The sequence below is a fragment of the Bombus vosnesenskii genome, unplaced genomic scaffold, assembly GCF_011952255.1.
Source record: "Bombus vosnesenskii isolate JDL3184/JDL3185 unplaced genomic scaffold, Bvos_JDL3184-5_v1.1 scf7180000013445, whole genome shotgun sequence".
Taxonomy (NCBI): Eukaryota; Metazoa; Arthropoda; class Insecta; order Hymenoptera; family Apidae; genus Bombus; species Bombus vosnesenskii.
In genome coordinates this window covers 477,662-502,211 of record NW_022883056.1, presented here as the reverse complement: position 1 = coordinate 502,211, position 24,550 = coordinate 477,662, and the positions used below count along the sequence as shown (strand labels likewise).

General features: G+C 34.8%; 4 protein-coding genes across 4 annotated transcripts; 2 read left to right on the top strand and 2 right to left on the bottom strand.

The window, feature by feature from the left end:
* Positions 1–6: 6 nt before the first annotated feature.
* On the top strand, positions 7–17,641 carry LOC117238276 (protein crumbs-like; the record flags this gene model as incomplete). The annotated part of the gene is made up of 17 exons (XM_033503067.1): positions 7–127; positions 651–1,058; positions 1,521–1,724; positions 1,899–2,298; positions 2,886–3,133; positions 3,228–3,506; positions 7,172–7,371; positions 7,432–7,729; positions 9,902–10,052; positions 10,195–10,357; positions 10,776–10,938; positions 11,123–11,301; positions 12,329–12,755; positions 13,284–13,363; positions 13,929–14,099; positions 16,644–16,698; positions 17,138–17,641. Coding segments are annotated over 17 exons (3,696 nt in total), but the record flags the coding sequence as incomplete, so codon positions are not given.
* LOC117238280 lies at positions 4,848–5,618 on the bottom strand. The gene is made up of 2 exons (XM_033503070.1): positions 5,348–5,618; positions 4,848–5,068 (listed from the first exon to the last, which is right to left on the bottom strand). The coding sequence occupies exons 1-2, from the start codon at positions 5,577–5,579 to the stop codon at positions 4,860–4,862; spliced, it is 441 nt and encodes a 146-aa protein (XP_033358961.1). The 5' UTR covers positions 5,580–5,618; the 3' UTR covers positions 4,848–4,859.
* Positions 17,642–17,799: 158 nt separating the features above from the next.
* On the top strand, positions 17,800–20,139 carry LOC117238279 (nudC domain-containing protein 1). The gene is made up of 4 exons (XM_033503069.1): positions 17,800–18,315; positions 18,419–19,397; positions 19,472–19,836; positions 19,907–20,139. Exons 1-4 carry the CDS (start codon positions 18,201–18,203, stop codon positions 20,116–20,118), a joined length of 1,671 nt encoding a protein of 556 aa, XP_033358960.1. The 5' UTR covers positions 17,800–18,200; the 3' UTR covers positions 20,119–20,139.
* LOC117238278 (cap-specific mRNA (nucleoside-2'-O-)-methyltransferase 1) lies at positions 19,428–23,580 on the bottom strand. Its single transcript, XM_033503068.1, has 3 exons — positions 23,556–23,580; positions 21,004–23,215; positions 19,428–20,922 (listed from the first exon to the last, which is right to left on the bottom strand). Exons 1-3 carry the CDS (start codon positions 23,563–23,565, stop codon positions 20,430–20,432), a joined length of 2,715 nt encoding a protein of 904 aa, XP_033358959.1. The 5' UTR covers positions 23,566–23,580; the 3' UTR covers positions 19,428–20,429.
* Between the last annotated feature and the right edge of the window lie 970 nt (positions 23,581–24,550).

Below are 24,550 nucleotides of genomic sequence, written 5' to 3'. Positions count from 1 at the left end.
TGCCAATTCGTCGATCCTTGTACCAGGCCGAACACTTGTGAACATCAGGGGAAATGTTCGGTGACAGAGGACAGAATTACTTGTGACTGTACAGGCACTGGCTACATCGGGAAAAATTGTCACTTTAGTAAGTAAATTTGTAGATTTATTCGAAATATTCGAAATAACGTGAAAAATTGTATTTTTAATTAATCTGGACTATCTCATCCTATGCTGCAATACATTTTTTATCGCTAGAGTATTAATTTCTGCTTTGTAAAGAAAGAAAAAAATAATAATCAAACATTACGACTACTAAAATTTTTTAAACAAACTAATCTTTTCCAAGAATGTTGAAGCTCGACTGAGTAGCCAACAACGTAATAATCTATTAGGCTGTCCGAAAAGTGTCTTTCTTTTACAGACACGTCTTTTACAACGACGCATCTTTATACAAACGTGAAACCTAATCTGTCGAACGTTGTGATCTTTATTTTGATCATACGTAATTCGATAAAATAACATAAAATGGAAAATGTTGTGCATCCATTATTTCCTTATAAAACGAAAGAAACTTTTCGGACGACCTAATATTATAGCGTAATAATCTATCGTGGTAAGAGAATTAATAACGCGAGTAAAAAATGATACAAAAATATGTAAAATTTCAGCTATATACAGAAAAACCTGCGAGGAGCTAGCGTTATTGGGATATACACAGGACAGAGCTTACACAATCGACATTGATGGAAACGGTAGATTCCCTCCAGCGAATGTAAAGTGCGAGTTCCAGTCTATCGAGGACTCGACAAAGACTATAGTAGAACACAATCTGCCGTCGCAAGTCGATGTTAGATCCACTGCAGAATCCGATTTTTCTTTCGACATCAAATACAGAGAGTTCACTGCAGAGATGCTACAAGAATTGATCTCACATTCGTTGTACTGTAGTCAATACATCAAGTACGATTGCTACAAAGCGCCATTGGAATTGCATAGTGCTACGTGGTTCATTAGCTCGAAAGGAACCACCGTAGACTACATAGGAAATGTGACTAGGGGATCCTGTCCTTGTGGAAGTGAGTATTAGACTTTCGTATATTCTATTCGTTATTCGTTAATATAGAAATTAATTATAGCATTCTGTTCATTATATAAAAACCATATTTTAACGAGAATCCATATAATATAAAACGTTTCAGGATGAATTAGTGACTTTAATTATTTCAATCGCGTGATTTTCCGATTTATACGAGACACAAGAAATCTTTATTTAGAGAAACTATGCAGCACAGAAGGGTTAAAAGTGCTTTTTATACTTCGTAAAATAAAGAAGTGAAACAACAATTATCATAAGAAATACTTGAGATTTGATATCATAGCAAACGTTATAACGATTTTATATTTCGTATCTTCTACGTAGAAATGGAACTTTCGTAAATAGCGTTCTATTACATTTTTGATTGGAAATTATCGTAATAATCAATAAAGCTGGCAATGCATTAATATTAATGAAATATCGATTTCACATTTATGTTTAGTGAACAGGACATGCGTCGATGCAAATCTAAGCTGTAACTGTGATGTTCTCGCCGGAACCGCAGGAAAATGGCTATCTGACGAAGGATATTACGAAAGACCAGACTCCTTAGGCATCACCAGTATGGTGTTTTTGCAACAAAAAGATCTCGAAGACGATGCACAGGGACGAATTACCTTGGGACCGTTAGAATGTGTCGAAACTAGTAAGCGATGTTTCTTTATCAAATTAAATTAAACTGTTTAGAGTAATTGGTTCTTTAGATTCAATAGCTCTCATGACGCATCTTTTACATTCTACACCGATTCGTAGATTTACAAATTTAATCGCACTCGAGAATTGTTAACTATCGTTAATTATTACGTTCGTTAATTTTTAGATACACAGAAATACGTTGTCACTTTCACGACCTCGCAATCATACATCGAAGTGCCTGGTTGGAGGAAAGGAGATATAGCATTCAGTTTTCGAACAACTGGAGAAAAGGCCATTCTTCTGTATCAACCACCAATTAGAAGCAATTATCCATCCTTCATGGTTGCTTTGACTTCAGAATTTCGATTGACGTTTAACTTCACTCTAAATACTGGTACTATCAGGGAGTTAGAGGTGCAGAGCATAAGAAAATTGAACAATGGCGACTGGCAAAAAATCTGGATCGACTATAATGATTATCACGTTAGATTCATGATCAATACCGACTATCAAATGGTTGAGTTGTTACCTGAAGAAGAGTTTGGGCCATTCGAAGGTTCTATGTTTATTGGCGGAGCCACCGCGTGAGTATTCTTTTTTAAAGTGTCTTTAAAAAAAAAAAAAGGAATACAGGAATATTTAAAGAACGAAAGGTTTATGGATATTAAAAACATTACGAGAATGAGACTGAATATTAAAACAGTAAAATATTATAAACTATTGGAAATGTTTGAAAATTGAGAAAAGAAGGGAGAACAAAGTACTGTAGAAAAATTAGAAACCTTTCTCAAAAATACCTTAGAAGATAACAAAACCCACGAATTGTTAATGCATATCGTGGAAACCGAATTACGTATTGTATTAGTTTTTCGTGTATAGTATATTCTCTCGTTTTCGTTAATAATCTCCCAGCTGATGCAACGCTGATTAAACACTAATTGAGAAATAAATATGCGAAAAATTAAAAGAACAAAATATTAGAAGAATTAGAGAAAGAAAAGATGCTTAGAGATTTAAAAAATATTAGAAAAATGAGGCTACGAACATAGAAAATATTAGAAACTATTAGGATTGATCGTCATTTGAAATTCCATTCAAAAATGAAAAATATCTTCATAGTTTCAATGACTTGGCCAAAATAAAAGAATAAAAACCGACTCTCGTTTCTTAGAGAACACTTGAGGACTTCTTCAGTTCGCCAAGGACTCATCGGCTGTTTCCGCGGTTTGGTTGTGAATGGGGAGATTTTAGACATTCACAGCTACATGTCCGTCCACCTATCCGAGATCATAAAGGACTGCAAACCCTCCTGTCAACCGAACAAGTGTCAGAACGGTGCCAGATGTGTAGAACTGTGGAGCAACTTCGAGTGCGTCTGCGAGAACAAATGGGCTCACCTTGGCACCTATTGCGAGACGAGTAAGCTTCTGCAGCCAATTTCAAATCTCCACTGTCTCCTATGTATTTCCACATTTTATCTCTCGATTCTCGTTTTATCGATTCGATCATTTAGATATAAACAACAAGGCCTTGACATTCACTTCCCAAGGTGCGTTTCTCAAAAAGAATTATTTTGGTAAGGACGAAGAAAGCGAAGAAACGGTATTGTTGAAGAGTATACTGTTACAAAATATTCTAATCAACTTGAGGACTTATGATACTCATTCGTTGATCTTGTATGCGAATGATCACTTGAATAATTTTGCTCATCTTTACATCTCGAATGGCACCAGTATAGTGTATCTGTTCAACGCTGGTAATGAGATTAAGAACATCACCGTGGAATATCCAGGTAATTAAAAGGGATATTTTATTAGGAATATTATTTCAGAAATATTTTGGGCTCTTTATCGAACCTGCTGCAGTCCACGAATTGTCCCAATCTTACTGTTATTTTAACAAACGGAACATAGGAAATTATCTTATTTTAAAATTTCATTTTCATAGTATCAATTTTTTGTAGTCGTATGAAAATACTATTAATAATACGAACATTAATATTGTAATATCGGAAAATAAGGATAGAAATTTTTTTCCGATTACTTACAATTTATTAATATTAAATTGAATATACAAATATAAATTGGACAGAGAACGATATTTATTTAACGGAAACTAAATGCAATACTCGTATCTATATCAAATAACTTTACAGTTATTTGACCACTCTCGTCACAACGAATCTAACACACACACTCTCTCTCTCTAACAACTCTATCAATTCTCACGACTCTACTCTTCGACGACTCGAAACCTCTAACGACTCTACTCTTCGACGACTCAATTAGCTCTGATCTTCGCCAATACACTCCTGCCCGGTCGTGCTCGCTCTTGCTCTCGTCCTCTCACACACACACACACTTTTCGACTCACATACTCTGGCCTCTCGATTGCCACTCCCTGAAATATGAAACCGTACCTCTGTTTTGACGCTGCTTATCCTTTCTCGCGTCGCTGTTACCAGGCGCTCTTGAATGTAAACAAACCACGAAAGACGACGTACACGGTGCTTTCTAATTTCAGCCGATCTCCAATCAAAGCTATTCTACGATATTACAATCGGCCTTTCCTGACAATCACATCTGCCCTCAGATGTGCTCATCATCGCCGCTCGCACTTACATCACTATCGTCAGCATTCCACCATTTCATGTGATCGGCTGCCGTGGAAGTTGTACGTGGTCCTTCGTGCTCCCCCTCTCGCTGCACTATGTATCGGTCATTTCGCAGGACTTTTATCACCCGATACGGTCCAAGAAACTTCGGATGCAGCTTTAGCCCGGGACCCTTCTGCATCCTCTCGATTGCCACTAGATCTCCCGTCCTGTACGCTGTCGCCTTCTTGCGTCTCCTGTTATACGCCCGCTTGTTTCGGATTTGGATCTCCTCAATCCGTCTCTTTGCGTCTGCACGTAGCTAATCTCGTTCCTCTTGGAACACCGCGGCCTGTTCGTCCTCGATTAGCTGACTGATCTGTGGATCGTCCCGCAGCCTCATTCGTGTTCCGAACAACAACTGGAACGGGGCAGCGTTCGTACTTACATTGGGAGCTGCATTTAAATACCTCTGCGCTGTCTCCAGGTGTTTGAACCACTTGTCCGGCGTTGGCGCAGATAGCTTCGTCAGCAGTGGAATAAGCGTCCGGTTCACTCTTTCCACTTGTCCGTTTGCCCTCGGGATCCCAGTTGTAGTCCGAACGTGCTGTATGCCTTCCTCTCTGCAGTAGTCTTCGAAGGCGCCGGCCGTAAATGCTGTTCCGCGATCGGAGATGATTTTCCCCCTTTTATACTTATTTCAACAGTGTCCAAAAAGTCTGCGCCAATAATAAGCGAATGTTGCATCACTGTGTCTGGAACTACGTGTATGGTTATACAGTACGACTCATTGTCTATAATAATGTTCGTCGAAAATTTCCCGAGCGTAAAATTCCTTCCGGAACCGACACCGCGAAATTCAACGATTTCCCGACTTAATCTGGGCGCTCCGATTTTCACATGCTGATCTGCTCGCATTAGAGTCAGCTCACTACCGGTGTCTATCAACGCGCTCAATTCGAAATTTTCCATCTTAACATCCTTACCACGCCTTGTTTGTAACGACCGAAACACGCTGTAAACTTTTTTTGAGGGCTCACCCAAATTGTCGCATTTTGATGCGATGTGTCCGTACTCCCTACATTTGAAGCATTTAGGTCCTCTCGACTTGCTCGGACACTCCGCACACACGTGCTCCGCATCACCGCAATTGTAGCATCGCGCCTTCCTCGCACCTCCAGATCGACTGGGTTCCTTGTTCCTCTCGGTTTCGGACCACTTCGTCACCGGCTTTATCCTGCTACTCTTCGGCTCCTCAAACTTCGTCCTCATCTCCACATCCCTTTTTATCGCTTCGTAGCGCCTCAAACGCTCTTTTAATTGCTCGACATTCCTGGCTCCGTATAGCACAGTCTTGTTCGCGACCTCGTCGGGAATGCCTTGAATAATGTAGTCTATCAAGGATTGCGTATCAACCCTTCCTTGTTTTGCAATCCCGCACATGTGATACATATATTGTTGCAGACTCTCATCTGCTTTCTTCTTTCTATGGGATAACTCGCGATGTATCTGTTGGTCGCTTACTACATTTTCAAACTCATTCCTCAACGCCTTTTTTAGCTTTGCCCAGGACTTCGCGCATCGCTCTTGTCGTACGAAGGCCTGAGCGGAGCCTGCGAGTAATTTCTTAGCATAGGCCACCATGTGGGCGTCTGACCAACCCCACACTTCTGCCATTTCCTCGAAGTCTTCCACCCACTGATTTACACTCAGCAGATCATCCCCGCTGAATTTCTCTAATGAGTCTTCCACGTCTTTAAGACTCAACATCGAACCGACGCATACCTTCTGCTGCTACTCATCGCGGTCCTGATACACCGCTCGCGTGCCTCTCCTGTATTCTCGCGCGCCTTGTTTGTCGTCCTCGCCCTTACTTTCGTCGGAGCTCTCTTCTTCCGACGATACATCGTCTCCTTCTAGGGCCGCCTGTAGCCGCGCGCGTAGTTCGGGTTTTCTTCCCGTTACCTTCAACCCCAAGCTAGCGAGACGCGCTCTCAGCTCTTTCGTCCTCAGCTTCTCGAGGTCTTCAACGTTCGCCATTTTATTCTATTCTTTTTCTACCCCAGCACAAATAGCTCCGCTAAAACGTGTCGTTTTCTGTCCTATTCGATCCCGGCTGAGCCCCCACTTGTAATATCGGAAAATAAGGATAGAAATTTTTTTTCGATTACTTACAATTTATTAATATTAAATTGAATATACAAATATAAATTGGACAGAGAACGATATTTATTTAACGGAAACTAAATGCAATACTCGTATCTATATCAAATAACTTTACAGTTATTTGATCACTCTCGTCACAACGAATCTAACACACACACTCTCTCTCTCTAACAACTCTATCAATTCTCACGACTCTACTCTTCGACGACTCGAAACCTCTAACGACTCTACTCTTCGACGACTCAATTAGCTCTGATCTTCGCCAATACACTCCTGCTCGGTCGTGCTCGCTCTTGCTCTCGTCCTCTCACACACACACACACGCACACTTTTCGGCTCACATACTCTGGCCTTTCGATTGCCACTCCTTGAAATGTGGAACCGTACTTCTGTTTTGACGCTGCTTATCTTTTCTCGCGTCACTGTTACTAGGCGCTCTTGGATGTAAACAAACCACGAAAGACGACGTACACGGTGTTTTCTAATTTCAGCCGATCTCCAATCAAAGCTATTCTACGATATTACAATATATTTGAATTATCGACATTTATATTTTTTGCATTAAATAATTAGGATACAAATGCTATAATAGATACAGTGGTGTTCCAATACTTTTTGTAATAATGTATAATATTGTAGCCAGTAATTTATATTATATATCTTGACATAGCAATATGTAACGTACAAGCATCTTCCAGGTGTGAACACAGGAATTTCGGTCCAAATCGCGATAATTCGGAACGAAAAATCAACGACACTTCACGTGAACGAGTACAACTCTACCCTAAACGCCACTCCAATCTTGCTAGACACGTATTCGAATAAACCTTGGATAAATCCAGAAAAGGAAGTACTGGCACCTCAGAGGCCACCAGCGCCGCCCAGCAATTACTTTCAGGTGAGATTTCAGACTTTCAAACTGAATCGAATGTATGCAATGATCAGAAATCTTACATAGGTGAATCTAGGAGGCTTCGATTCGAATGATCTGCTGAGGTTCGGCAAAGAAGATATGCAAATTAAGGGCTATGTCGGTTGTCTTCGTGGATTGATGATCGGAGAATATCTAGTTGATTTGCCTAGCCTCGCGAACGAGGCTAATCACGAGGGTAGCAAAGGAGTGCTACCTAATTGTCAGATGAAATGTGACGCTACCCCGTGCAAGAACAACGGAACTTGTACGGAAGATTTTGGAAGACAGGAGTTTTCTTGTAACTGTGAATTGACGTCGTACTTTGGGGAACATTGCGCCGATGGTGAGATATTTTTGCTTTAAGTTTATTCTTTCGAGGCTCTTTTTTTGTTTCTTTTTTGAGAAAATGATTTGAACAACAAAATTTATCCTTCTTTAGTTTATGAATTATGGAGATATCTTGCAACGCGATATCATTTATACTATTTACGAGATGAAATAGTTTCTGTGTTTTATTATTAGGAAAATTAAAAATATTTTGTCCGACTCATCCGATCATTAAATAATTTAATAGATTTACCTAGTACAATGGCTAATTTATTCGATCACAAAGATGGATTTACTTCTTTTTAAAGTATTGTATATATTAATTTAGAATGAATCCATCGATAGAATAAATTGTTTATAACATTTCTCATATATCATTCAGTAAAGAATAATTCGTTCGGTTTCTTTCGTTGATAGAGAGGAATTAAACATAGAAAAATTAGTAAACGTAGTGTTTATTCGACCAATCGCGGGGAGACGTTGTCGCTAGGAGAGACGTCAACGGGAGTCGTAAATTCCCGTTACGATTATAACAATCGACACCACGACTTGATCGATCCCCTGATTTCCGGTGAGATAATAGGGGTGATTGAGTTTGTATAACACTGTGATTCACAGAATTATAAATTATATATTTCCAACACTTAGATTACACTGATGAGCATAGATAGATAGATAATCACTTATCGCACGAAGATAAGATAGATATGTACGTTAGAGTAGGGCTCTTGTAATTGGATTAATGTATTAGTGGACGTAGCACTATAAGATATTTAGGAGAGGAAATGTATGCTCGACAATACCGAGACCGACTCTCGCGTTATACTTAGACTGCCCCGATAGGCATTAGCGTTAGATTTAGTAGTTGACTTTTCCAACGATGTAAAAGAAGTGAAGTTGAGTGACGATGCTGTGTCGGAGGAAAGCTAAGGATGGGTATATCTAGCGCACGGGACCATCGGATTTGTTGGTGCCGATGTTAGTTAAGAGAGTGAGGGAAATAGGCTTCGTTGTTAATTGGTTAAACGAAGGGTCTTAACCGCCCTCGAGAGAAAGTGGTTAGTGGGAGGAAAGTTGCAGCGTACGTGAGAAAAACTAACTTTCCCTTGTCCCGCCGTGGTAGACAATAATCTTTAGAAATTCTTCGGAAATAGATGTTTGGTTTGAAGGACCTTAGCAGGCAAGTGACTCGGGTTTATGACGGGTGCTTAAGGCTATTGAGGGTACGCCGTACGGAAGAGCGGACATCTGGTGTCCGTCTGGCCCGCGGTGTGTGACCTGGGCCAGGCAGAGAGTCGCCCAGCGTAACACGTAGAAAACGATGCTGAATGTAGGAAGACAAGTGTTTTAAATTTTATGTGAAATTCTCTTTCATGTGAAACAACATTTAATTAATTAGTTATAAATATTGAGATATGAAAAATAGGCACGCGAGATATCTTCGAAGAGATCGCGTGAACGACATCATGTCATGACATGATATCTCATCTACGAATATTGCACGCAGTATTCATTAAAGTAAACAAGAAAGAAAACCTTAATAAACTTGGATCTAAAACTCATTTGCGTCGAGGTTAGAAGAGATCGCGTGTTAATAGAAAACGTTTTCACATGTCACAACGTTTAAAATGTCAATTAGTCATTTAGATACAATGCACGTCTCACCAGAAAATATTATATGCTTTTAATAAATAAATCATATACATAAAAATACGATAGATAGGATCTGAAATCTATGTTTCTTAGATATTTATTCTTTCTTTCTTATTTATATTTCTTTTATTTATTTTAGCAGATACACTAAATGTTCTTATGTTTCGATACAACCTTCTTTCGACACTTCCCATAACGATACAGAGACCAATTGAAAAATAAATTAGACCAATAAAAAGATGATGTCACTTAGAGTTTTATGCGATTGTACTTAATAAAATCAATCCTGAAAAATAAAGTCATCGCTCATTTACAAATGATAAGACCTTGAACAACTCATAGATTATCTAAATACTAAAGATATAAATTGTGTTAGATAATATTAAATTACAATAATAAAAATAATTTGAAAAAATAATTTCTGCTACACTGAGAATCAACTATTACATTTGAGAATTATTACATTTCTCTAGAGATTTACAAGGATTTTGAAACTTATCAAATTCAATAATGCAAAATTCGCGTTGTTTGTTAGAAAAGGGAGCAGACTTCAGTGGCGAGAGTGTTCTGCAGCGCGAGTTCGACCCGGTTGACAAAGTGAACCAAGTGAAGGTTCAATTAGCATTCTCAACTAATGATGTTCAACAGCATACCATGGTTCTTCTACTTTTACAAACAGAAAATAAGTAGGTTTTTCGTCATTTTTCTATGTTTCTAATCCGTACACTATTAATCAATATATTTTATATTTCGAATTCGTTGCAATGATAATCACGATCTGAAATCGCTCTTGAATCCTAGATGTCTTTTGAAAGATTTTTTTTTCAGAAACTACTACTTGCTGGTTGCCTTGTCGTCACAAGGTGGGCTGATTTTTGAAGAAGACAGAGAAGGCTCCGTATATGAAGTACGTTTACGTCCAGGAAGCTTCGCAAATGGAAACCGACACAGCATTTACTATGTTCGAGATAATAATACGACCACGCTTCTGGTGTGTTATTCTTGCTATTATTTTAAAGCTTTTCCAGTTTTACAAATAGACTGAGCATTTTTATGCAAATTAGTATTCTTGAGAATTACAGAAGTATATATTCTATGTCGGTAGAATATTAATTCACCTATTAAGTATTATAGAAAACACTATACTTTGGATATTTTATACATTTTTTCATGTTACTTGCATTCCGTTTAATTTTCCACTTTCGAATTTTTTACCTAGATAAATAAAAACAGTCTATTAATAACTACTTATACAGACACGCCGATGAATACTTAAACCAAATCGTATTTGATGTAAATTGAAATGCCTTGCAACATCCGCCGTCGAATATCTGTCGAACAGATTAGATTTGACTTTAGAATGGCATACCATCTCCTAAAATGATTGACAATCCCTTTACTGATTGTAGATCGATCGCCAGCCGGTGCAAATGGTACCAATGCCAGTGTTGAAGCCGAGAGAGGACGAGGACAATAGTCCAGGCGTGACAGAAATTCAACTAGGCGGTCTGAACACGACAGATTCTCGATTCAGCGGCAATGAATACAAGGGATACACCGGCTGTCTGAGCAGTGAGTCCTACGTTAAATCAAGCCGCTATGAAAAACAAAAGTCTGTCGAAAACCGATAACAGTTTATTCGTCGACAGTAAGAGTCGAACCGTGGTTTCTAATAGAATACTGTCTTTCTTATGTTAGACAAAACGATCGTCAGCCACATTGCGATTACGAAATGACGGATACCCTCTTCTTGTAGACGTCGTGGTATCGATCAACGGAGGACCTAGCATGAAACCGCTCGAGGAATATATGCTATTTACGAAACAGGGCAGCGAAACGGTCAGGGCGACGATACTTGCTGGAGTGAGGAGCGCCCAGTGCGCGGTCTTTCACACGGAACCACGTGGCCCTGAACCACCCAGAAATGATAGCGTTGTAAGAAACTTTTTATTATCAAGTACTGTCAATAGTAAAGCATTTATTTTAATATTTTTTATATAGAAAGTCACTTAATTAAATGCTGGTACATACCATTTTGATAGGTTCTGCGATATTAACGCTTTGACTGCCACGTTGAACATATATGACCGGCCACGGTTTCTCCTGTGACGCCACGGTGGTCATTGGTAACCGGAGCGCTTGAACTTCTTACAATTGTAAAAATTCAATGAAAATTGAGAGTTAGGGCATTTTGAATATAACCGATAAATAGAAGATACTTTGAAATAAAAAGTGCCCCATTCAACAATTAAACATTTTTATTAGAACATCAATAAAAAAAAATGAGAATAAATCTTGCATCTAACGGTACACTGTGTTTGCATTCATATCTTTAAGGGGTAATCTACGAATATTATTATAAACACACCTTAGAAAATAATCGTAAAGGCTGCTTTATAATCATATAGTTGAAGTTAGGAGTGTGAACATACCTTACTATTATATATAGAATGAGCAAATACTGTTTACTAATATCTTCTACACGTTTCAACAATATATTCTGGACGTTTTGCTTACGACGAAATAACGAATGCGAATGGTTTGTTGACATAAACGAAGCCTTGTTATAATATGTCACTATCAAATGTTACCAAGGCACTACGGTGGTCACCCGTAACCACCAATAAGATGAACGGTTCATTGGGGAAGAATGTTGTCTTATATCATTAATTTATTATTACTTTGCCATTATATGCTTTGAATAATAAAAATATTCCCGTGGCGTCCTCATGTGATTTCGGCGTGGCAGTCACAGTGTTAAACGTTGATGGAATATAGATATTGGTAGAAGAAATCCAGTTAATGTAAACTCCGAACAAAGTTATTGTATTATTTAACTTTTACGTGCACACGTTATCTTACCAAAGAATTTTGATACAATAGCTTTCAATTAAGCTTGACGGCATAGCAAATAACAATATAGCAAGATGAAATAAGTATTAATATAATAAATATGTCAAAGGATCGCAACAGATCCTGGATGGAGGATCCTCCGAAGAGGAATTTATATAAATCGCAGTATTCCGACGCGACACAGGAGGAACAAGGTGCTGGTACTTACATCTTCATCGCATTGTGTTGCGTATTCGTTACCGCGGTGATCGGCTGCATCTATGAAGTTTGGCGAAGCGCAAGAAAGGATCGACGTCGAAGACGCGAAGCCGGGATCGCTGGCTCGCCCGTACTTTCATCCTCCGGATCTCAAAGATGGCAATCTCAACAGTATACGGATCAACTAGCTGGTGCCGTGAAAACGGTAGGCTTCAAGAACGTGACAGAAGACGAGAAAAGACCAAATGGCACGCATAAGTCCGCGGCGAAAGAGTATAAACCGCTGGCCAACGCGGAGTCGAAAGACTTAATTAACGATAAAAGGGTTCATATTAAAGGTAAGTTTAAGATCATGATAAATAAGCTGCAAATTTGTATTTGAAGGTGCAAAAGTGAATAGAATGCATATATGAAATATGTAAAATGTTCAAAATATAGTGATTATTTATTTTATATATTTATTTACAATGATAATCTAGAAAATTAAATATAGAATTTTATGGTTTTCGAGGATTTCAATGTTAATCAACTTTGATAATAACAGAAAGGATTTTGATTGGTTGAGAGGTGTGAAGAGCATAATCGTAAAACATCCTAAATAGAAAAATAGAGTACAGTAATAATTTTGAACGTAATATCGTGCGTGTACTTACTATTTACTGACTACTTACACTTTCTCACTCTTCATCGATACAGAACATCGGTTAAACGGGACTCGGAAAACCGAAACTCTATTGTAATAATAGCTCAATGAAAAGATTCGAAGATGAGCTATACATAGATAGACTACTAAGAGAATTAACGGAATTATTAGAATATAGATTATCGTAGAAATAGATTCGAAATTATTTAAAATTATGTTACAGCAGATGAAGAACCAGAGAGGAAGGAGCTCCTAGGGGTAAATACAGGCATCATCACTAAACCTCCGAAACCAAATCCATTCGTAAAGATTTTTTCTTTTTTTTATAAAAATTACGTATGTTAAGTTCTAAGCAGTTTGCCAAGTGGATTTTTCGGTAGTGTCTCCATCAAGGAAAATTTTTTTTATTCAAATTGACACTATTTCACGATCGATGCGCAACAAATGTTTTATTCGTATTTGTATCTACTTTGCAGGCTCGCTTTGAAATACTTTAAAACATATCGAAATAAATAAACGAATACCTGACCACGATATTTCTTTAGCTATATAATTCTAGTAACGTGAAAAATATTTTACAAAAGAATTACTCTAGAAATTAACGTTTCCTTCTTGGTAAATCAATTCTAGCTTATATATTGTGAAATGTTCTTAGCTTTTAATTTTTACTACGAAGACGATAACATCAAATTTTCATATTCTGATTGAGCATTTGTTATTAAATATCTCAACGACATATGCTACTTTTTACGGTACGTTCCAAAGAGTGGAACGATAGAACAGAATTTATAAAAGAATTAGAATACAATAAAACGTACAAGGATTAAATATAAATTCGGTTTCTACGCATCGAATCGTTGATTTCCAGTCGATGGAAGATCTGCAGGAGGAGCCGGAACTGGAAGAATGCGAAGAAGAGGAGGCGGCTGAGGAAGAAGAAGAAGAAAAAGGAGACGATTCCAAAGAACAGAATCCAGATGAGGAGGAGAGACATCAGTTGAAAGGAGAACATACTGACGATAAAGATTTTGTCAAGTCGGTAAGAAAAACATCAAGAAGTTATTCCTTGAATAGATAGGTCTTTGTCCTTGAAATACGAATCCGGTCCGATATCGCAAGAATCTATTTTTCAAAGATCTCAAACTAAACGTGGAACTAAGCTAAATTAAGAAACGGAGAAAAGTGTTGAAAAATGATTTTCATGATTTTATTACTTTGATATTCGTATAAGTTAGTTGACCCATTAAGGACCAAGTAATGGATATGGATACAACATTATCGAGAAACATAAACTTGTCCATATAAAAAATATCGTTTTGTAAACAGAATGTACAGAAACTGTATGCATTGGAATAATAGACACTTTTCAAAGGCACGTTTACTTATTGTATCAAAAAAAAAACCTGTTTTAAGAAAAGTTTATCATATTGTAATACTACAATATTTGAATTTCTTCCATCTTCGTACTATTATATATAAGAAGAAATGGTATTGAAATAGATTCTAAGCAAAAAGGGCTAAAAAGACAGAGTTCAATAATGTAAATTGACCGGAGCAAATGTAAATGAAATGTTGCATCAACCTGAAATAGTCCTTGGTGGGTTAAACCGTTACTCGATTATATCAAAGTGAAGAAAAATTTGTAGTTTAAGGACAGATTCGATTTCACCACAAAGTAAATGTGTTCAAATTTTGTTGGATATATTCATTATTATTTGGCTGCGATGTGACACACCAGTGTTATTCATATCCATCTATCATACATTTGTTATTTATCTCTGTCAGCTTTGTATGTACGTCCCTTATCCTTTCTTTTTTATATATATAAATACAAATATAAATATGCAATATTGATTATGTTATACGAACAACGAATAAAACATCCTTAAGGAAATCAATTCTAAAACGTTGTGCCATCTCACTCCTCGTAAACCCACAAAACACATGAAAGAAAATTATACCATAAAACCCATAAAAGTCCTAAGACACATAAACATCATTTTCTCGGCAATCAATTAGATCATCATGTCATATGGAACATGAATAAAAAGAAAATCGAGAATAATTCGAAAGTTTCGAATGCGGACGAACATAATCGAAAATATATGTATAATAATTTCAGCCGGAAAATTCGTCTAGGATAAGTGTTGAGGAGAGTGTTGACTCATTAAACAACAATCCCGAACACGATGACACGAAAACGCAGTACGAAGCCTAGAGGTATCAGTGTTATCGTAAAGCTTGTTGCATCGTTTGTTCTTATGATCGTTCATTTGCTTTCTTCATTCTATCCATAATGTAATTTCCGTTCGCCTACTACGATAGTATAATAGTAGATGTAAAGTGAATCCTTCTATGCATCGTGTGTATGTTTTATTTAAAATATTGATGCGAATTACACGACATTGGAATACCTAATATTGCATGATTTAATGCGACTTATCTGCAAGAAAAATTATCCTTTATGCTCTTCGTGTACAATGGTGTGTACAAATTTCCAAATATATCTTTCATTCTATATTCCACAAGCAGTATTATGGAGGATTTTAACTAATATTATATAACTATGTCATAATCTTTTACTTGTTATACCATCATACCCAGTATTAGTTAAAATTCTTTTAGGCATAGCTTTTGAAATATAAAGTGAAAAATCTATCTGAAAATTTTTGCACAACAGCGTATATTGCATTTTTATTATATTAGGCCATAGCATATGAACATTTATTACTCCTTTTTTTATTGAAACAAAAACGTATGTGTTCGCCTATCATCAGGAACAATGTTTGAATCGATATATCTTTGCTATTGAGATATATGTACATATAACAGTGACTAATATTCATTAGACTGCAGAATAACTAATAGGAAAAAAGCAAAGAGAATAGTAAAAAAAGTATCTAGCAGTACTTTAGTCAAAAGATCCCTATACGAGATTTGTATACTAATCCAATTTTCTATAATTATATATTAAGTACAGAATATCATTACATTATAATGATGTTCAATTTCATATAAATTATGTTGCGGGCCAAGAATGTATTTCGTGATACAATCTGCATACATAAAGGAAGGAATATTATAAGAATTAATGAAATAAATATTACAGTGCTCAACAAGTAAATTACTTTTTTTCGATAATTTTCTCTTTTTTTATAAAAATTGGAAAAGACAATATTACAACTACAGTAAGTAAGGATGAACTTTAATAAATAATGAACTTTAAGAAAATATTTGAAAAAGATATTCAATTGCATGAATGAAACTACGTATTTACCAATTTTTAGCGACAAATAATATGAAAATTTAAAAATTAACTAGAAGGAAAGTAATCTAAAAATTTAAAATTATAAAGATGCATCAATCAATATTGCATGAATCATAAGTATAATAGGAGAAGGATCGATACAGTACATTTGAGTGCATGTTGCATTAAAAGAAATATTTTTATCATAATTTCTACAGCGACTTTCATCCTGTTTTAAGTTCTTCCATTGTTACTTGGAATGAAATCGAAATAATATTTTTTCTATCTAAGATATTGAAGTTGAAAATTATTTAAAACAAGTTTAATCTTATTTAGGCCATCACACTAAATGGTATTGGACAACGAACGACAGTCAAAAATTTTTCTGCAGGTCAGTATTAGCTTAATTACTTACGAGAAAATTATAATGTGTTAATAAACAATATAATAAAAAAAAACATTGTCCCTGTTTCCATATTCCATAACTAAAAAAACTGTATTTTTTACAGTTTATTGCCTTAGAAAATTAAAACTTAAAAGTATAGAAAAATAAATATAATATAAACTTGTCATTTTTAATAAATTTGTAAACTAATTGATATATCATTACAAAACCAAAAGATGTTATATACGCTATATAAACAAAATATAAACAAAATAAATATATTTTAATCTAGCAACTACAATTAAAGAAAATAAGAAAGTATAATTTTCCCCCAAGAAGTAAGCTTCTTTCGGGAGCTCTGGTCGATTGTTATACAATTATACAGCTTTAATATCTATTCCTAATATATTACTTACTTTGAGAATCTTTACGTGTACCTTTCTAGATTCTGCAAGGCGTTTCATTTTCAATCTACAACCAATCTATTTACCGGACGATCGGAGAATATTTGGATGTCCACTGAACTATGTTGGTATTGGAGAATATCAATCAAGAAATAGAAATTCCGTTGAGTCAGTATTGTCTTTGGATTGATGCTTCCCGAATATATACGAGAATTGTTAATTTCACGCCATGTGCATTGTATACGCGAGCATAACTAATTTCAAAACAAATGCGAAATAAAAGAATCCATATGTGTGACGATATACATACATACAATAACGAATGTTCATTAAACATTTCATGATAGTTTCTACATTCGCGAATACAAGAATCTATAATTTATTTTAAAAATATGTAATACTTACTGTTTGGACGTTAATATAGGTTGACACCAGCAATTTTCGCTGTTTTTTCATACTATATGTTGACAGATGTCGATTAAAGAAGCCCGTGAAAAGTTGATGCGTTTATTGAAAAAAGGAAACAATAAAAATTATTTCTGATACGTTTTTACTTTTATGTAATATTTCCTACAAACACCCCCTTTGTAGTACTTATATATGTATACACTCTAATATCAGGAAAAAATGTAACTTATTTTCATTTTACTGTACTAGAAACGTTGTTCACTATTGTCAAAACAAACACATATAAAATTAGTATGTATCTAATACTTCTACAATTTTATTCAAGACTCGCCTGATATTATGTCTCACTTCATTGCTTTCTTAAATTTCATAACGAACTGTTATATTCAATATTATCGCGTTCTATAAGTACATATATCGATTATGAAGTTATATCGATTGCTGGTATAGCAATTAGTGATTGAATCTGTCAATGTGTTGTTGTACTGAAACTTAATTAAAATAAAGAAAATCAATGCTGTATATATATTATTAATATTGTAAAATAAAGTAGAAGAAATAAGTACGATTAAGTGTACTGAAAAATATTATCCAAACTATTGGGGACAAATTACATACTAAGGTTATAAATTTTGGTTTTAAAGATAATTACGTTTCTTTATTTCTAAGTAACATTTGAAGAAAAAACAGCGGAAAATGACGAAAGTTGTGGAATTATGTCCTGATAGAAATTTAACAAATCTAAATTTTGAGAAATATCAATTTTGTTCTGATGAAGTTCCAATAGACAGTGAAATAAATTTGAAAACAGGTAAGGATTAATGAACAAAATACATTATTAATTTTTACTATTTTATTATTTTTGATAGAATACATTGTGATCTTAACAGAAACATTGTTACTTATAATTACAGATATACTTAGGTTAGAGTTAACAACCAATCGTGATTCCCTTTTAGAAACACGATTGTTTGCTTTACATAATCATTTATTCAAAAATCCATACGATACATCAGTTTGGTTTATAGATAAAGATTGGGTTGTGTGGCATTTAAAAAAGGATGGCAATTTACAGCAAGTATATACAATCCATAGCTTAAGCGAAAAGATACAGAATTTTCTATATAATCCATCAATTGGATTTACTAGTAACAATATTATTGTAATCTCTGATGGTGGAGACTGTTTAACATTATTAGTAACAGATGCACAAGAACATATCAAATCTTTTATACTAAATGACGCAGAGCCTGGAATTATATTAGATGTACAATATGTGAATAGTATAAGCGCTGTTATGATCGTAATGTGTGATATTAGAAGTACAGGCGAAAAAAAATTTACAAGACTATTACTGCTAACATATATTTGGAGAAATGTAGGAAATGAAGCTGAATACTTTGAGCTAACTGATAAAAAAGCTTTAAAAGTAAATGGTTCTGTTGAATATGTATATATAGAAGAATGCGGAAAATACTTGCATTCTATTTGCCAAGATTATATAACATTTGAATGTCCAAAAACAAAACCATTTACTGACAGTAGGAAGGATATAGAGAAAACTGGAGAACTAAAGATCCCAAAATATTGTTGGTCTCAGGATGAGGATTCAATAACAGTTTGGCTTACAATAGATAAACATCATCATGATAAAGTTCAAGTAAATGTAACACCATTGGAATTATCGGTAACAGTGAATAATAATGTACTAATTGAAGGGCAATGCCAATACAGATTAGATGAAAATTTAACAACATGGAGATATGAACAGGATACATTTAAACTTGAACTGTATAAACATGAAAGCGGTTTGATGTGGAATGAACTAATTAAAGGTGATATTGGTGGAGAGTGTTTGCCTAATGAAACTTTGGCTGCTGAAATCCATTTTAGGTACATTACTTGAAATATTAATGAAAATTCTGTTATATTATTTGTACTTTAATATCTTTTTATTTCATGTTTAGGTTAGCACATTTGTGTGCAGATCAAATAGATAACAAACAAGAAGGTCAACCTTGTTTGGGATTCAATGCTGAACAACTTGAAGAATGTGACCTTGAAAGAAAAGATAATCTTCTACAAAGAATTGACCTTATTACACAGGAAAATACTCATTTAGCTATGCTTGGACTAAACAATCATGTTTTGTATACGTACAAAACAAAATCCGGACAAGCAATATGTTTAAGGCACGATAATGACGGTTGCTTATGGATAACTAACCAAGTAAATGATATGGAATGGAATATAAAGCATCATTACACCTTTCCTGGTTTTGGTTACGTTGAAGCAAGTAAAAGTAACAAAAAGTTTTGTCTTTCACCTGCTGGTAAAGTATTTAGCTAAATTATAAATACAAATTATTTACACATAGTACTTCAACTTATTATATGTTTTAGATGGTTCATATGTAGCTATACTTGAGCACATAAGATATATATTTCTTTATAAAAGACCTGAATCAAATGTTGAAGTTGGTAAACAATGGATTGTAGACTTAGGTATTGAAACTTATCCTATTATGGGAGCAGCTGCCACAAATAGATATCTAATCATTCTAACTAAAAACAAACTGTATCGACTAAATATTTATAATATAATTATAAAATAAATTATACAATCATATAGTACAGTTTAATATCATCATTCATTCCTATAACCATTCATTCATTATATACAATACTGCATATCATTTGTAAAAGTATATTTCATACCAAATAGTATTGCAATTGAGCCACCCAGAAGACAAACTGATTAATTATATTTTCTGAAATTACTTCTATTTATATAGAAATATAATACTAAATACTAAAATATATTATAAGTATTTCATATTCGAAATAACAGTCAACTTAATGGAATTAATCTGTTTGACTTCTACGCAGCTCGAGTCATGTTTCAATATATGTACATTCTGTAGTTTTAATATTTTAAGCTTGTATTATATACAGGACACTTATCTTTAATAAATTTTGCAAATCTGCTCATAGTAAGTGATGAATCATTAGGCCAATGCCAAATAAGGCGATTTTTAAAAGATTCAACGAAGCTTGCTTCTGCTGAACTTGGTCTATGAAGATCGAATATCTTCTCATTTGTTTTGCAATTAAAAACGTATGTCATGGAACGTGTTTTACTAACATACCGATTCCAAGGATTTACGGTACTTCTCAAAAATATTACACTATGTGGTATGAAATACAATTTGTCGTTATTATAACCATTAACATCTAAAGTCTTCTCTGGGAGTTCGTATACTAAGGCATCGCAATTATTTTTCATTTTACGTTGTGTTACTCGCAACTTTTCACATATATATGAACCAACTGGGAATAGTTCTTTGGCACGTACTCGAGCATAATTATTTCCCGCTGGTTTCCACAAAGCTTCACAGAACAACTTCATATCCTCATTCCTTTAAAAAAAAGTCATACATTAGTATTACATAAAAGTACTCCTTCAAAAAATATTTCATTACTGAAAATCTATAATTTACCTGTTCCTCAAATATTTTTTACTGATGTCCTCTCCTCCTAAGTAGAATGCATCTATAATATGCAATGAAAGTACTTTTTGCTGATGTCTAAATTCCTTAGTCATTTCATATACTACTTCTGCGTATATAAGTGTATTTGGTGGTAGTTCTATGGCAATGTCATCGACTAGAACCCAAGAGTTCTTTATATATCGATATACGTTACTCCTTCCCATGCCCATATAAAATGTAGCGTTCTTCTTATCATCATCATCCCTTGGCTTTGTACCACATGGCATACAAAACCAGTCATATGGTGATAATAATGCATTTTCAATGTTAAATTCCATCAATTGTGCTGGATTAATAGTAAGGAATGAAGTATCTCTCAAAAGAGTATTCAATTTATCTTTAGGCTTCATTTGCCTTGGAAGAGTTCTAGTTTCATCAGGAAGTTTCCAATACTCTAGACATTGTTTGCGCATATCAGCTTGTTTTGTCTCAACAAGGGTATTATCCTCGCAAAATGCAGCGATTTTACACAGGCCTATTATTTGTTTTCTGCCCAAATCTTCGTTAGAAGCACGTAGATAGTGAACAAATTGTTTTTCCTTTTTTAATTCACTATATGATACTAACTGTAAAACATCGCCATTTTCAGTACCTTTTAAAAGCAGACGATTAACGTGCTTCAAATATTCCACAACATCTTGTGTCCCAGCCCGTTTCTTTTTACATATTAAGTAACGTTCTGAATTTGCTGGTCTGGAAGAGTTTGGTTTAAAAATACAAACTTCTTCAAAGCAGCGATACATTAAATAAACTAAACCAGCACTAAAGGGTGTAAAAAGGTCAAATAATTTTGTCACAAAATGACCACCCTCTCTTACAATCATCAATGCTATTAAACATTGACAAAGATACAATTGTTTTGAAAGAACTTCTTGTATATTTTCTTGTCCTTCTACTGAAAATCCTCCATCAGACATCATGAAATGCACTCCTTTGCCATGGGTATGCTGCATTATAAGATTTGTAAATGCCTCTTGATTATCTGGGTCAAAAACGTCACCATTTTCTTTTGGTCCATAATATGGATGAAATGTTTCACAAGGGCCTGCATAAAAATCTGCTAATTTGAAATCATTTTCATTCCTTAAAGTAAGACCAAATCCTTTAGCACGCCATTTCTTTCGCCATAGAACATATTCACTAAAACCACCTGGTCCAGCACAAACATCTGCGAAGTATAGCAGCTCATTGTCCTTCAAACCTTCTGGTTTGGTAAACATAAAATTACATGCTCTATCTATATTTGCCATTTTAACAGCAGCACGATTTAGGAAAAATGCACCACGAATTGTTTCATAAGGATTGCAACGTGTTCTTGCTCGACGTATTTCAACGCCATCCAAATGATCAAACACTGTTTTTGCATTGATAACATTTTTCACTATATCTTCACAACAGAAATCAATTTCATCATCTATCGTCAACTTTTTTGGTCCCTGATGTAACCAGTGCTGCATTTCTTCTAATGTAGGTGTATTAGGATTTGGATTTCTTATCCATTCCATATCTTCTACACACTTTATTATTTCCTCTGCAGGATTCCACTTAAGACTTGAAGCTTCAAGTCCAGGAACATGATGTCCAAGACCTCTACGACCATGCTGTTTAGGTGCTTGAACTGGCTCTAAACGACCTTGTTTATTTTTTCCAAGACCGTAACCTTCTTTATATCCCATCATTCGCATCATCCTTATGCCCTTATCAAGGGAACTTTTTGGCTCTTGTGTTATTACTTCTTTTCTGTTGTGAACTCTCATTTCATCAATATCCTCCTCGTCAGACTTACTTGAGCTTCTATGAATCTTTTGTCGTTTACTATGGTGATAAGGATCTTCTTCATATGTCTTCCTTTTTGTCCTAGTTTCCAATTCTTCATTACAATTGGATAAATCTTGGACGTAGGCATGATTCTGCATACTTTGACTACAACCTTCATCGGCTGAATCTTGTTCATAAGAGGAATCTTGGTAAACACTATGAGATTTGAATGTGGCTATACTATCCTTCTCACTAGTATTTTCATTATAATAATCTTCATTACCATCACTCTCATTTGAACAAGAAAAATATGATGAATAATTTTCTCTCGTTTCAACACTTCCATCGTTGTCTTGTGAGAAATTTTTGAAACTTACGTTTTCATAATCACTCTCATCTGAGTCTGAAATATTAAAATATACCATGATATTACTATATTTGATACAGCCAAAGAAGGATAAGCGTTAGATATAAGTAAAGGCAATATAAGAGATGTAATCTGGAAGTCGTCCAAAGCCGAAAGGCACGGACTAAGATTAATAAAGAAAAATACTATATTTGATAGATTAAAAGTAGAATTTAATACAAATTAAATTAATTTATAAAAATAAATAATAAGAAGTTAACTAATATAAAACTTTTATGACATGAAATAATTAAGATAAAGCAGTGCTCTACAGTTATAGAATGACAAACTATTCAGATAAAATGATAAATAAATATTGCTAAACGGTATTACTTACTGCTCTTCATTTTTATTTTTATTTCTCTAACTGTTTCCTAACAGTTAATAATTAAATATTTAAAGTATTACTATTGAAATACTTCAATAGACACAAATGAAGAAACAAACGATGGCAATCCTTCTTGTCGTGTAAATATTTAAAAAAATATTTTACTGTTCTTGGAGGTTATGTTTATGCATCAATCGCATAACACTACACTCACGTACAAGAATATGGTCACATTCAGTAATAACGATAGAAGTAACCAGTTCACAAGTATAAAAAGATTATTTTATACACTGTGATGAAATAATATCCAAGAAACGTGTTGAAACGTGTTAAAACATGTATAGAAAATACATGAATCAGACAGAGAAATCACTCCGCACTTTCGCTACTAGCTTCGACACAACCGTCACCATCTAGTCGCAGAGTGAGACTGACCGAGGTTCATTACAAGGAACCCCAAGCGGCTACTGCCGCGCCATCTATATTAACCTGACAACACAGGCTTGGATTCGTTGTTCACTAAATGTAGAATTTATTTATTTTAGCAATATATATAATGTACAATAATTCACAATAATTCATAATACAGTTTATAACAATATGTAAATTATATTAATTGTCTGACGAACGCAATTTGAGAATAGTAAAGATAGCGACGGGCGTTGCCAATGTGGCCATACCTCTACATCCGGTCGACGCCATCTCTCACCAGCGTATCTACACAATGACACATACGATTCAAAACTTTTGTCGAAATTTTAATGTTTTACTGGGACACTTGTCGTTATTATAATATCTAACTAACAGGCATCTGCCTTCGATGATAGAATAAAACATAAATTTCGTAGCTATGAATTATTTAAAGTTTCAAATTTAATTCATAATTGCAATAATTTTTTCTAACGAAAAAATTATTAGTCATTTACCCCCACATTCCTGAAATTCTTTATAAATAATTCGAGTATGCCCTTTGTTTTTCCTGTTCCTACTCGGTCGAAACCATA